At 38.6% G+C, this 15,772-nt stretch overlaps 1 protein-coding gene across 2 annotated transcripts in view; it reads left to right on the forward strand.

Moving 5' to 3' along the window:
• The window catches only part of CUNH18orf25 (chromosome unknown C18orf25 homolog), an 83,907-nt gene that overhangs the window by 35,142 nt on the left and 32,993 nt on the right, over positions 1-15,772 (forward strand). For both annotated transcript variants that reach the window (XM_045296130.1, XM_004702966.2), the window contains exon 2: positions 3,566-4,348. In XM_045296130.1, coding sequence (XP_045152065.1) covers positions 3,634-4,348 — 715 coding nt within the window. In that variant the 5' untranslated portion in view covers positions 3,566-3,633. The remainder of the gene's footprint in view (positions 1-3,565; positions 4,349-15,772) is intronic.

Raw genomic sequence — 15,772 nt, forward strand, 5'->3', positions numbered from 1 at the left:
CCACATTTGCTTATGCACCCATTTGTCTTCAGTGATCTGTTCGACACCCTGTGATCACACAGGTTGATATGTTGTTCCATGTGGGCTTTGTTGCTTCTGAGCTAGATGGCCTCTTGTTTACCTTCAACATTTCTTTTGAGAAATAAATGATGTAGGTTTTTTCTAGGGGGTTGCTAGAAAAGGAGACTAATGGACAAACTGGAGAATGATTTTAGAGGTAAGATTGATGGGAATTAGTGGGTGATGGGATGTGATGAATTAAACCCTCTGGTTTTTCATGTGTGAACTGTTGAGAATACTGGCTCAATTGAATGAGCTGAGGAAAACTCCAGAAGTAGTAATATGAGTGTTGATCAGAGGTGATTAATTCTGTTTTGAACATGATGAACTTGTTTTTTTGATAAATCCAATGGGTGATGTCAGGTGGTATTGGGCTAAACGTAACAGTAATGGATTGGTTATAGAAGTCAGGGAAAGAAGGCCTGAGCTGGAAAAGCAGAATTAGAGCAACTAGTGGAGAGAGGACATTGGGAACTCTTGGTGTAGAACAGGAACCTAGGGCTAAATCTGGAAATTTGGTAGGAAAGTTAGGTAGGAAAGTAGACTGAGGAACAGCCTGAAGAATATGGGAACCTTGAAGGTTTTTAAAAAAGTGTTGTGTGAGCAGACATGGAATGTTGCTTAGGCATGATAGGATTAATACTAAGTGTGTTTGTTGTATCTAGAGATGTAGAGGGGTAGTTAATGACCAGGCAAAACCTTGCACAGGTCTGATGAATGCAGATGTCATTGGAGTGGGCTGGAGAAGGGAGTTTGAGAGAAAGGACCGGGGAACAGTGGATTTCAGTGACCAGTAAGATTAGTGTGAAAGACTGGAGTGTGTGGAGGATCGGAAAGGAGATGTGAGGCGGAAGTGGTAAGTGGAGGGGAGTCTACAAAAGAAGGAAGAAGGGAAGGATGGATTAGTCACGTTTGAGTTGGTGAAAGCCAGGAAGTCATCAGACATTTTCATGTTTTCTAGATTTCATCTGGGCTGCACACAACTTATTTACTAGAGAAACAAAATGTGCGTGGTAATTTTAATAAATTTTTTTTCTGTCTAGTGTTACCTATTACATACTTGAAAAGACCCAGTGCGTTAAAGAGTTAATTTGACTTCTCAAGGGCTGTGCTATAGAGCTGACATTAATTTCCTTTGAGTTTATTTCTCAGATATTTCAACTTTAAGAAAAGTCTTTATTCTAGAATATATGCCGTATATACTGTAGAGTATAAGCTGACCCGAACATCAGCCGAGACACCTAATTTTACCACAAAAACTGCATTTAAAATGTGCTGAAAAACTCAGCTTATACATGAGTATATACAGCAACTTGCTTTCCTTCTGAAGGATCAACTCTCATTTAATATCCGCAGAAAATGGTGCACTTAGTCCTCATACCTGGGAGTGTTTTGGTGCTTAAATGGGAGTATTTAATTTTCTGTTAATATTGCAGCTTGCACTCCCTCTGTTGGCTTTCGGAGGTGCTGCATTCCTTTGGGAATGGCTTTAGGAATAGCATTTCTTAGCTGTCTTCATTTAATTAAAAAATTAGTAATGCTGCAATGTGCTAAGAAGGTAGGCTGCACTTGGGATCATTTCCTAAGTCTTGGGCCATCAATGTTCTGGTTTTTATGAGTGTTAATAAGGAAACTATCAGAATGTTTGTTTTAACAGCGACTGATAACAGGACCATGAAAAACACAGTCAGGTATATAGAATGCTTGTTGTAATAATTAAAAATCAGGGGTGGTTGGCATATTGACAATTAAATTTTTTTCCAAATATCTTCTAGTTGCTGTTTACTGTAAGTTGAACTTTTGTGGCAGTTTGATGAAATTAAGTGGCAGAGGCCTCTCATTGCACCTGACTCAGTATGCCATCCAGCTTAGTGTTAGTGTCTGTCTGTCTCTGATCTTTGGGACATCGTGATAGCTGCTTCTTTAGCCTCGTGTACTTTACTTGCCCTGCACATTTCTTAGCATTCTCTTTTAAAAATCACCAGTTAGTGAAACTTGCACTAAATAGGTCACAGCTCTTGTGATTAAAGATCATGTCCCATTCCACTGTGACCAAGTAGAGTCACATCTCAAATAAAAAAGGCGGTGGTGGATGGAGGGGCAGTCTAGGTTCTAAAGTCAACATGTGAGTTGTAGCGAGGCATTCGTAGGGTAGAGTAGGTTTTCTGGGTTCACAGAGTGGCTGTTGTTGATGAAATAAAGCATGCTTTGTTATGGAATTAAATAGTCATGTTGAAACGTGGGAGCTAAGAAGGTCTGAGGGAGCAGCGGGTTTCCCATCCCATTTGCTCTAGAGAGAAGCTCCTATTGAAGGGAGAGGCAGACAGGTGTGAATACTTATACAGGTAGTCTCCAACTTACAAAGGGCTTCAGTGCCAACAACTCTGGTTTTAATACAAGTTGAACACCTCTATTTTTGGACAGAGAAAAAAAGCTATTACTGCCTTTTATTAGCAGTATTTTTTCCTCCATTTTTATTGGGAGCTCTTAAAGATATAACAATCCATAGTTCGGTTAGATCAAGCATGATTAGACAATTGTTGTCACCATCATTTTCAAAACATTTCTTTCTTTTTGTACTCTTTGATATCAGCTCCCAGCAGTATCTTTATAAATCCAGGCTTTATTTGTCTTTGGGGGTTGGAAACACAACATATGAACTTACAACTATATTTTAACATTGTATATAGTAAATATTATGATAAGATGTTTTAAAAAAAGGTGGTCGAAAGTGTGATTTGTTGTAACACAGATACATTATGTGTCAGAAACTACCTTGAAATTCTTTTACTCAAGAGTGTATGTTTGCTGTGACTACATTGTAGCTTCTTCCCCTTGCTGCCTTTCCTTGAAGATTTCAATATAAAATTTATCATTCTAGTTAACTCATTGTTTTCTAGGCTTTTTTGGTTCTTCTGTATTAACTACATCAGTGTTTTGAGGATTTCTTTCTTATACACCCTAAATAAAGTTTAAGGTTATGGTCAACAAAATATCCTTGTTTGATTACTTGCTGGCCTTTCAGGTTCAGTGATTGTTGTTAGTTGCCATCAAGTCATTATTTCTAGTTCTAGGCTACCCTCTGTGACAAGTCAGAACTGGTCTTTTGGGCTTTCTTGGCAAAACAGATTACCAGGCCTCTTCGGCGATATCCCTGGGTGGTTTCTCCCTTTAAGCTTTAGGTTAGCATCACAGCATTAACTGTGCACTACCCAGAGACCTTAAGAGAGGATTGATGATTTAGTAACTGTATGCTATAAATTTGAGTTTTTTAATATTAAGTCTTTTGATTTTGCTGATCAAGCAGATATATACATGTACAAGGGAGCTCAAATAAAAAAGTTTGTGGACAAATAGAATGAAAGGATAATGGGATTTTTCTTTTCACGTATTTTATAGGCCTTTCTAGTGGTAACTTTTGTCAACCCAGTGAGGAAGATAGGGGTGTTGTGTTGACTAAATGACCTGCCATTTCTGTTTATTGATTTTGTGTGTTTTTGTACAGGTTGCTTTCCTGTTGCATCTTTGATATAGTTCCCTAGACTCTGCTCCATGATTTAACTCAATTCTGAAATGAAGATGGAGGAGGCAGTGGGAAAAGTTGAAGAACTCCTTGAGTCTGAAGTCCCACCCAAGTCATCTGAACAAGAGACAGCCAAGGAGGAAGATGGATCTGTAGAATTGGAACCTCAAGTTCCGAAAGATGGTGTTGCAGATTCTACAGTTCTCTCCTCAATGCCTTGCTTATTGATGGAACTGAGAAGGGACTCTTCTGAGTCTCAGTTAGCGTCCACGGAGAGTGACAAGCCGACAGCGGGCCGAGTGTATGAGAGTGACTCCTCTAACCACTGCATGCTCTCCCCTTCCTCTAGTGGTCACCTGGCTGACTCGGATACACTGTCTTCTGCTGAAGAGAATGAGACCTCCCAAGCACAAACAGCAAGAGAAGGAGACCCTTCTGGTCTGTCGGGTACCACAGTTGGGCGCAAGTCTAGGCGCTCCCGGTCTGAAAGTGAAACATCCACTATGGCGGCCAAGAAAAACCGGCAATCCAGTGACAAACAGAATGGCCGAGTTGCCAAGGTTAAAGGTCATCGGAGCCAAAAGCAAAAGGAAAGAATCCGGCTGCTGCGGCAGAAACGAGAGGCTGCTGCGAGGAAGAAGTACAACCTGCTGCAGGACAGTAGTACCAGTGACAGTGACCTGACTTGTGACTCAAGCACGAGCTCGTCCGATGACGACGAGGAGGTTTCAGGGAGCAGCAAGACAATCACTGCCGAGATACCAGGTAGAGGATGTTTTTTAAACTGACTGTAAAGTACCTGGCGGCCTTTCTCAGCCGTCAGGCTCACTTAGCTGAGTGACACTTGAGGAAATCCAGGCGACCTGCAGCTCTGTAAATTTGAAGACTGCAGTCTATTAAGACATGGCCAATTAAAAAAACAAAACAAAAACCTGTTCTGAGGTTTCCAGTGCATTCTAGCACATCAGCAGAAAAGGAAAAAAGTATTTAAATGGTTAATGATAGGGACAGATTATTTATAATTAATGGAAGTTCTCACAACTTGTTCTCTGTAACACTTGACCTGAACACTCCCATCATTGCCTTTTTAGCACTGCTTAGATTGACTCCTCACGCTTCAGCATAATTCAGGAGTAGGCACCTTGCTTTATTAAATATCCTCTGCACTCGAGTGAATGGTGTCTGAAATAACATGCTCCACCTTCTGTTAAAGTGCACTGGTAATGCTGTTCTCCTCCAGGAGTAGTTTGTGTTTTACTTTTTCGGTGCATGAGAAGCTAGTTATCCTTGTTGCACATTTTCTATGCTGAGTTTGTCACTTGCAATGAAAAAAAAATTGTTTTTTGCAGAACTTTTCCCTTACTCCACCCTCAGGTGAGACAAAGATGGTTTGAAATAGCTGGTTCCAGCTCTCGTTGGCATAAAGGTCTGTAGTGTGTTAAATGCTTGAAGTCTCCGCTTCCACCATTTACCAGGTCTGGCACTTTGTAATACAAAAGCCATGCTTAAGATTTCATAGTGGAAGGAAGATGAGGCCCGGAAGGTTCTTAAGTGGTGGATGCTCATGATCACAGAGACTCAATATGATTGGTAAGGTTCTGTACAGTCTGACGACGTTTACTTGATCAGCTTCAGAATTGTTTATTGCTACATTAAGGAAGGGGGAATGCATTTGGTTTTCAAAGTTTTATGGCTAACTATGGACATGTGAAGGTAGCATATTGCTGATATGTAAAGAATGGTTCAAGAAAAATTAAACCTATAGATAATCACAAGTTAAACAAGCTCAGTAAGAAGAATGAGTGGTTAATGCACTTTATAGGTTTTTAACTTAAAATCATAAAAGCCTCTCCATATAGCATATTAAATATGAGTTTTTAAAAGACTTTAGACAGACTTTTTACTGCTTAATAGGTGTTGAATTCCTTTGGTGGCTCACTTTTGCTATGTCCTTGTATAAAATGACTAGGATGGGGATTTAAACAAAGCTCATCAACTGAATGCACGAGAGCTGCAAATGTAGGGGATGGTCAAAGGCAGGTTCTACGTGTATATCAGTTTTGCATTGAAAAACGTTTTAAAGAAAACCTTATGAACAACTGTGAGATAGTTATTTATGCATGACTATATCCTGTTCTGATTTTTTAATCAAGACCATGATGGATCTTGATACAGGACTCACTTCCACTAACTAAGCAGGTGTATATATAAAACCACCTTAGTAGGTTTCTTTTTTAAGGAAAGGGAGAAGAATGTAGGTGAACAAAATTCCTTTTGAAGCTAAAACCCCACTGTAGAGGTGGAATGAGGAATGACTTCCTTAGTGAAGCTCCCCCTTGTGTGGCCAACATAGGCTATGTACCCTCTCTTCATAATTCCTAAACTCTCTGCTGACCGACTACCAGGACCACAGCTTAGAACTTGTGAAACAACACTGGACCTGTTTCTTTACACTTCTGAATTATATACTAACCAGAAGCAAATCACTTGAATCTATAATTTACCTGAATCACACCATTTAGCATGCTGGTGGCTTTTGAAGATTGTAGATTGCCTTAAGGCAGCGGATCTCAACCTGTGGGTCAGGACCCCTTGGGGGGAAGCGGGGCATCGATCGACCCTTTCACAGGGGTCACCCAATTGATAACAGTAGCAAATTACAGTTATGAAGTAGCAACAAAAATAATTTTATTGTTGGGTCACCACAACATGAGGAACTGTATTACAAGGTTGTGGCATTAGGAAGGTTGAGAACCACTGCCTTATGGTGATCTTGGAGTATGTTAAAGAGCAGGCAAGCACTGTATATGGTTGCCTGCACTGTGCACTGTGCTGTTTCAGGAAGTACCAGTCACATCAAAGAGTGTCTGAATGCCCCTCCCTGTAATTATGTAAACCAGTGAGGATGCAGCCCCTTACAGGTAAATATTAGGAAGCTCATTACAGCCCTCAGCCATGCTAACAGTCCTGACCCAGGATCAGATAGGCCTTTATTGGTCATCTCAAACAAACTGTCCATATTGTTATCTCTTAAAAGATTATGAGATTGTGCCTTTTGAATTTTAAAACGTGTATGTGTGAGTTTCCTGAGTTGAATTATAACTTCTGGGAGGGAGACACATTCAAATTTAGGGATAGCAGCTGTTGAAAAAGTATGTAAATGGAAAGATAGGTTGAATTAAGAACTGACTTGAGAATAATGAGGTGGGCAGTCAAGTGAATGCCAGCTGAAGTGCCAACAGAGAACCTGTTGGATTTCAGTTACAATCCCACTGTGTACACAGAATGGAAACGAGGGAAAGTGAAAATAAGATTTTTGCTATCCTCTTTAATCAAGGAACAACTTGATTTAGTAATGTAACCTTAGTAATTCAGAAACTGCTTAGTATATAAATAAGTACTTGTTTAGCAGCAACTTATACATTGAAGGAGTTAACTGAATTCTCTTGTATATATATCAAATGATTTAGCACTCCATGCATTTTCCTTATTCCAGTGCACATAACTAATGATGCAGACTTGAGAGTGATATCTGGGCAAGAGGTGTTATTTTCTATGAAGATATTTTTTTTCTTCTTAGTTAGCAGTCACTGGTAGGTAGCCTAGTTTATCAGCATTAGTTATTCTCTCTGCTTGGAATTTTTTGGAAATATACTCGTGTTTTAGGTATCTGGAGGCATCATTTCAATTTAATTCTGTCACTCCTTTCATTTGGAGATGAGCAAACAGAATTCTGTAGTGAATATTAATGTTAAGTATCATATGGCATTATCTTGATTATTCACAGCTTTTTATCTCGGGTGTGATTTATCACTACAGACTGTCTTTTTCTGTGGTTTCTTTGAAACGTTATGATTAGAGAGAGCCTTCATTCTCATGGAGGACCAACTTCTCTTTAAAATCGTTTGGTTCAGCTTGCTTTGGAAAGAAAGTCTGCTGCTCATGAAAGGATTGATTTTTAGTTACTATGAATAATTGACACCAAACTTAATTCAACTAAATAAATTAATCTCGGAACAGATTAACAGGAGAACCAGTATATGTGGGCAGCAAGCACCAGCTTTTCCAGTAACTGTTGTTTTTCAGAAATAATTAGTATAAGAGTAAACCTCAGGGCTGCTTCAGCTCCTCTTGGCCCTCAATAGCCAGCTTTTGTGTAGTTTAAATAGCCCACCATTTAAAGGCCTATTCAGACTGAGGTTTCAAAAGTCATACTCCCTTGGACAGGTAAGGTCAGTTTGCTTAACTGAGTTTTTAATACTTGTACCCTATATATTCGAGTATAAGCTGACCCACCTAGTAATTTTGCCACAAAACTGCATAAAAATGTGTTGAAAAACTTGGCTAATACACGAGTATATACGATAATCAGTCTGTTTTAGAGAATGTCTGTGAGGTTGTTGGAAACAACTATCTAGGGCAGAGGCTCTCAACCTGTGGGCCGCGACCCCCTGGGGGGGATGTCAGACGACCCATTCACAGGGGTCGCCCCATTCATAACAGTAGGAAAATTACAGTTATGAGGTAGCAATGAAAATAATTTTATGGTTGGGGGTCACCACATGAGGAACTGTTTTAAAGGGTCATGGCATTAGGAAGGTTGAGAACCACTGATCAAGGGTCATTTGAATTCTCAACCCAGGTGGCCAGGCCAGACTAGATCATCTCCCAGTCTGTCACTTGTCATCCAGACCAGATTATCTAATCCATTACTTACCATCCTTTTTTTTTTTCGCATTGAAATGTATCATGACAAGCTGTCTGTCTTCTTACCTCACAGTTTCTCTGAGGTGGAGGCTCTTATGCTTGCTATTTATTTATTTATTTACATATTTATTTATTTATTTTTGCTTGCTATTTATTAATAAAACATTTGTAGACATTTTGGAAACAAAAATCTGAAGCAGAAGATTAGTCACCCACAGTGTTGCATTTGTGAATATTTTGCCTTCCATTACATATAAAAAATGTCCTTTAGTGTGCATTGTTTTTTAACCCTTTCACCTTAATATTGCACTTTGAACATTTAACTGGAATATTAAATATTGGTTCTGCAGAATTTAGCTTCCTGAAGATTCACTGTGTTAATATTGGACCTTTGGTTTGTTTTTCAGTTTTGTTAGGAGAAGGGGTTTGAACACACGCTACCAAACTGCATTGGGAGATCGATTTATTTCATTCTGGAACTTGGAATGTTCATTGTATTATGTTCTTACTATGGAGTGTTTATTAAAATTAAAATTTTTGGACTTGATGGAAGAATTATCTTAGTATCGTTTTACATTCTTTTGATTATTCAGGAATTTCAAAATCAAGTTTGACTATTTGTTGTTAGTTTTTTTGTTATATAATTAGTCTATTCATGGTCTCAATTTGTGAGTGTTCTTACCTTTCTAAAGATTTAATTACTTAGAAGTTTTTAATATTTAAACACTGGGACTCTTGATATAAGACCCCAAACCACATAGGGAATCCCACGAGGCAGTGATTGGATTTTTTCCTAGATTGAATTTGCTGGGGCTCTCGGGAGGTTAAAGGGCCATTCTGCCCATTTCATTCATACCTATTGTAATCTGGTTCCACCTTGGTGGCTAATTCAGTTTGCTTAAAGACATTGATGACAAGCACTGGGACTTGGAGGAATCTGTTGAGAACAGCCTCATTTTGGTTTAATAAATGAAAAGCAAGCTTTAACAGACTTCAAACTGTATAGTTTTTAAAGACAACCCCCCACACACACACTTTCTATTTTAATAATTATAAACACTTGGGCTCCCCCCCCCCCAATTTATAAGTGATTGATTTAAAAGTATGCATGGCTCAAGTGTTTGTTTTGTTTTGTTTTTGTGTTATAATGCCTAACTGCTCGCTACCTTAGCTCTTCAGGCTGGAGACAGTCCTTTGACAGTCTTGAATATTAAGCACCAACGTAGTGTTTTGACTCCCTTTCCCAAAGTTCTCCTGAAGTGAGTGCCTGTTGACTACTTCGTAAATGCAAAAGCATGAGCATTGCTTTTGCTGTGTCTTTTTCTCAAGATAGGGTATTCTCACTGACTCCTAGTGACCCTCTAGTCATGTGACCCCTTGCCTTGGTTTCTGAGACTGCAAATCTTCCCGGGAGCAGAAAGCCTCATCTTTCTCCCTTGGAACTGGTAGGTTTGAACTGCTGATCTTGTGGTTAGCAGCCAGATACTTAACCCACTACACCATCAGAGCTCCCTAAAATAGGGTATATCGTAGTGTTAATGAGTGCAAATATGGCCATTATTTTACTGGTGATCACCTTTAGAAGCCACTGAGTAGCTCACTGTCTGCTGTTCAAGTGTTTTCACATTATGCCCTGAATTCAGCTGTGGAAAGCCATTGTTAATTATTGGTTGAAAGACAAGCAACAAAGGAGCTTGAAGCACATCAACTGAAATAACCATCTGATGTTCTAACATTTGCCCCATTAAACTGGGGGGTTAATGGCCTAAAGACAGTGTGATGTGATGCTCTTTAAATTCCATTTAGCTTGTGTTTCACCTTGGGAAAAGATGTCGTCAGAAACGGAATAATTCGATTTTATCTGTTCTGCCCCTTATCTCAAGATTTTCTTCAGGAAGTTTATGAATCAAAAAATTGTTTTTAAAATTTTTTTATTTAAAGACCATTTTATTGGGGGCTCTTATAACAATCCATACATCAATTGTATCAAACATATTTGTACATATGTTGTCATCATTTTTTCTAGACAGTTACTTTCTATTGAACCCTTGGTATCAGCTCTTTTTTTCCCTCCCTTGAAATTTTTTTTTAATTGAAAATTTTTTTAAGTGAAGAAATAATCAGGAATAGAGTAATCAGGAGGAAAAGATTAAGATGAAGTCAGGGAGGGTTGGTAGCAATGGTTGTCTCATAACTGCTTAGATATTGACAAGAGATAACAAAACTGATTAAACATCCTTCATTGTCTAGGACAGCAGTTCTCAACCTGTGGGTCGTGACCCCTTTGGGGATTGAATAACCCTTTCATAGGGGTCACCTGATTCATAATAGCATAAAATTACAGTTATGAAGTAGCAATGAAAATAATTTTGTGGTTGGGGGTCACCACAACATGAGAGTCACGGTATTAAGAAGGTTGAGAACCACTGGTCTAGGAGAAATACCATTACTTTTGACACTGAGACCTAGAACTTCTCTTTTCTCTGAGCCCTGGTGGCATAGTGGTTACTTGTTGAGGTGCTAACTACAAGGTCAGCAGTTCCAATCCATCAGCTGCTCTGCGGGAGAAAGACTTTCTACTCCCAATAGTCTTGGAAGCCTAGGGGGCAGTTCTACTTTGTCCTACAGGGTCACTTTGGCCCTTTTTTTTTTTGCTCTTTATAAAACTTGATATGAGCAGATGTATTGATTAATTGATCTTTTCAATTATTTATTTAATTTATTTTACAACTAAAAAAGTCTGCAGTCACCTTTGCTGAACAATAAGAACCACCTGGAGAAACTTAAGCAACATCAGACCCTGGGCCCTTCTGCAGAGACTAAGGCTGAGAGTCGCTCCAAAGAGGCAAACATTTTTGGCTTAAATCTCCCCCAAATGATTTTAATGTCCAGTCCTGGCTGCAAATATTTGAGCACTTCTGTGTCATTGAGAATACAAAAAAATGAATGAAAAGTCCCTGTCCTCATAGGACTTCTTTGGGAACACAATGATGAGGTAGGAAGGGAGGGAGATTATAACCAACAATAAAACAGGATATAGGAGAGAGAGATTAACTAGGTATTGGATAGAAAACTCATTTTAGACAAGAGTAGTCAAGGGAAGTCTTGAAGAAATACCATTTATAAGCCTCAAATGTCTGAAGAGTTCAATATATTGAATTTCATTAAAGACCCAGGCCATTTTGGGCCCAAACCAAAGATCTGGGCTATTTCCAGGTAAAACATATCGATAGAGGACCACACCTTAAGCTGGAATCCTAGGAAATCTACAGTTCTATTGGATCTCAATAGCTGTACACATGTTCTCATATTTAGAAAGTCATTAGATTATACAAAAACAGGATTCATTTATTGCAAGACTTCCCAGGGATAATTTATTTAATGTGCTCTCCAGAGAAGGGAGAGTATGATTTGTCATGTTTCCCAAATTCAAACACAAACCTATTTATTTTTTTTGAGCTTGAATTTTAACACTTTGCACAGATCCAATAGTATATATGAATTCTTTATATCTTTCATATGGTTTTCAAGTAGCTGAATTTTTAAAAACGTGGGTGAGCTGGAACACTAACTGGAACCAGAACACTAACAAGTTGAAGTTCTGCTAGAAACAGAATCTCCTTCTTAGGAAAACAGGGCAATGTGCAGCAACCATGATTGAAAAACAAACAGAACCCAAACTTTATCCCAGTGAGTCAGTCTGACGCAGGGGCCAGACGAGACCTGCTCCTGTGGGTTTCTAAGGCTGCAAGTTTTTACTGGAGCAGACTGGCTGAGTCAAAAAGAGGTGCCCTGCTCAAAGATTCTAGCCTCACCTATCCGGTTCCTGAAAAGGTGCATGGCACCTCCTCCGAGTCTCCCGTTGGCCTTCAACCTGTAAGTTTTCCCATGCTGATTAATATTCTGGGCATTCAGTTGTTCCGGTTTCACTGAGCTGGCCTTGACTGAACTGGTTTGAAGCCCAGCTTAAAACAATTTTGCTAAGAATCAAGCAGCTAAGAGTTTTTCTGGAATGGTTTATTATAGGTCAGCTGCCAAAACAATTTTTAGCATTTTCAAGTCAAAATCATTAAAATACTCAGGAATATAATGGTTCTCAGCCAGACTGCACATTAAAATCATTTGGGGGAGATTAAGCCAAAAATGTTTGCACCCTTGGAGCGACTCGTCCCCAGTCTCTGCGGAAGGGCAGTGGTGGGGGTGGGGGTGGTGTCTGAAGTTGCTTAAGCTTCTCCAGGTGGTTCTTACTGTTCAGCAAAGGTGATTGCAGACTTTGTAAGTTGTAAAATAATGATGCACATTCCCAGAAAGGTATATCAAAGCTCTGAGAAGTGATAGTGTTTTTTGGTATTTCATTATTTGTCTTGGAATTACTTTGGTTAATGAATTTAAAGTCTGCTTTGCAATGCTGTATCTATCTGGCTATCTACAACCATGTTTATATTGCCATTTTCCTGAATAAGCATGACTTAATAAAGACAAGGCTACCTGAATTAATGATATGTTATCAAATGGACTCAATGTCTTTAAAGCTAGCTTCATTCTAGCTGGGGCATCTGAAGGGGAGTGCCCAGGAGATTCCAGAATTACTTGGCAATGGTGCTGTGTGTGATAGGAACTGCATAAGCAGCTATCCCCGAAGAGGCCCGAAGGCTGCTTTTGGTAGCTTTGGGGGCCAGGCAGAGGCAAGAGGAGAAGTTCCATGTGTGGATGTTAAGTTAATGCTCATGTACCTTGACAGTGATAAAGAGAACTGCTGCTAGAACCCAAGGAACCTAAATGCAACTAGTTGGCCAAAGAATTTCCCCTGTCACTAGTCAGGTGCTCATGGGCTAGATGCCTGATTCCCAGATACTGCGCGGCAGCCCTTCCGTCCTCAAGTGACTGGGCACAGTGTTGACAGTGATTTCAGATGCCCAAAGACTTCTGATGACCACGTTCCAGGTAACGGTGGAAAATGGGAATGTTACCCAATCACCTCCAAATCTACCACAAGATGCTTTGTGTTCATTGCTCTGCTCTTTGGATTGTGTCAGAAAGAATAGGTTTTTTTTCTCGCTGTAAGTTTCTTTTGATGTATTTAAAACCTTTTAAAAGTTAAGTCTTCAAAACAAGCAGCAGAGCTTGATATATTTTATCTTGAATTTTTGTGCGTGCTGTTGGAACCTAGAACCACAATTATATGATCGTAGGCGGGAGCCTCATCATGATGCTTTCTTAATGCCAAAAATGCGGAAATTAAGAATCTCAGTGAACCCACATCAGTAGTTCCTTCAGAATCTCCTGCTACTCCCCATCTGGGCATCACCTAGCTAACACCCTCTGAAGATCCTGAATGAATGTGCATCGCACGAATAGGTGCCCTTCTTCCTCATGGCGATTAGTCAGCCGCTTTGTTGCTAGTGACTTATAATGTTGGATCAGCATTTTATACATGAAGAATGCAATAATTTTTTGAACAAATATTTGCTCTGCAACTTCTATGCAAGATACTTACTATAGGGAAAAGCAGATTGGATGGGAGGCTGGTTTCATGCCAGGGGAAAACAGTATTTCTCATTGCTCTGATGATGGATTCTCAAGCTTTTAGTTAAAGCTCAAAATCTGGTAAAACACCATGACGGTCAGCATCCATTGGAACTTTCTGACAGTCTGGTGCAAAGGCTGTCTCTAGAGGTGACGGATGGTGACTCGGGCCTTTTCTCATGGGTACGTATTGAGTGGGATTCTAAGCCTACAGCTTAGTTATTAGTGTAGGCCAGTGACACCAATTTAAATGTGATTTTAATCCCTGAGCTGAAAAAGCAAAACCCGTGAGAGCTGGAACTGGATGGGACCATTTGGTTTTTCCGTTTTTCACCTCTGGCAAAGAATAAGTTCTTTTGCTCACTTTGTGGAAAATATTTGCGTATCTCACAGGTTTCTGCCTTACACGGGTTTCTGCTTTCATGGGTTTGTCAACATCTCTTAAGCATGTTAAAGAGCCCATGCAGTATGTCAAAGGCAAGAAAACATCACAGAATTGAAGATCTTGCAACATGTTTTTATGTTTGACCGAGAATTGGGATATATTAGTGTATTTTCAGAGTTGGTGGGAATGCTATGGGAACTAGCTACATTAAGGGGAAGAAATTTTTATTAATAATGTAATTTTATGCTAACACTAACTTAGCTTTACTGTGCTTTCTACTGAATTTATGCAAAAGAAAACCTTTATTCTCTTCCTTCACATTTTTAACTTAAAAACCTATCAGTATAAAAGTAATATTTGATGAGGTTGCAACTTTGGAACAAACCCACTTCTGTATTTTTTTAAGAGAAGGCATGAGTGGTATATTTGACGTTTCCTATATAAACCATCAAGACCTTTAACTATTTGGCCTATTTTCAGTAATTTTACTCTGAAATAATGTCCTGCTTTTTCTATTCAATTCTATTTTCAAATATTTGGTTCTTTTCATAACCTGATGTTTGTGAATCGGGGAGTTAACTTTGAAGAATGCTTGTTTGTTAAGTTCTCAGTTCTCATTTAAGCATATGTGTATGAATTCATGACAAAGATTACTGGTCTCTTTTATTGTCTATTGAATGTCAGATTTCCCAAACTTAGTATTTGACATTTTGGGCTAGTCAATTTTCTTAACCTCTGTCTTTAAGCCCTTATATAACTTTAGTATGAGTTTTTATCATAAAACATGTAGGTATATAATAGCTGATGAACTTTTCTGTGAAGATAATGCAACAGTCTACAATGTTTACTTGAAATTGAGATATTTTCAGGGAAATTCTTGCTGTTTTCTTGGGATTATGGATATTACTAACCTAGACTTTTAGAAATAAGAAAATATTTATTTCATTTCAGCATGTTAATATGACTTTTATATGTGCATGTGTAAACTACTTCAAGCACTAAAGATTGTTAGGCTTTTTTCTTTTACTATATAATATTTGATATTAAATAAGCATGTCTTGAAGTGATTTTTAATTCTTAAAGTAGAAGGGGTGGATTTGTTTTGTTAGAACACACAGATTAATTATTTCTAGCAATGTATTGACTGGATTTTTAAAATTTTGTTGTTACTGCATCATTGGGCAATAGATCTGTAGAGGTTTTCTTAACCTGGAAGGGAAAAAAATTCATGGAATGATTGAAGATATGAGTGACATTTTAAATATTTGGAAAGTGTTAAATATTAATACTGCTGAAGTCTTTTCTACAAAGTCTTTAATAAAGCTGTAAAAAGAAAGGTTTTAGTAGAAGGAAAAGGAACACCAGAGTACATTGATGTCATTTCTAGAACATATACCAAAGCATTAAAATGTATTCTAAAGCAGCATTTGACCTATAGTTTGGAGAGTTTAAGCTTAAGAATAATTTAGAAGCAGAAATCAAATTTTTATAATTCCTATCATGATTTTCAGTTTTGCACAGTGCCTTGAAAATAATTTGTTGCTGTCTTAGTATTATTTTGAAAACAGTTA

Source organism: Echinops telfairi, unplaced genomic scaffold (genome assembly GCF_000313985.2).
Source record: "Echinops telfairi isolate 266 unplaced genomic scaffold, ASM31398v2 ScPeMD7_7400;HRSCAF=8409, whole genome shotgun sequence".
NCBI classification, from domain to species: Eukaryota; Metazoa; Chordata; class Mammalia; order Afrosoricida; family Tenrecidae; genus Echinops; species Echinops telfairi.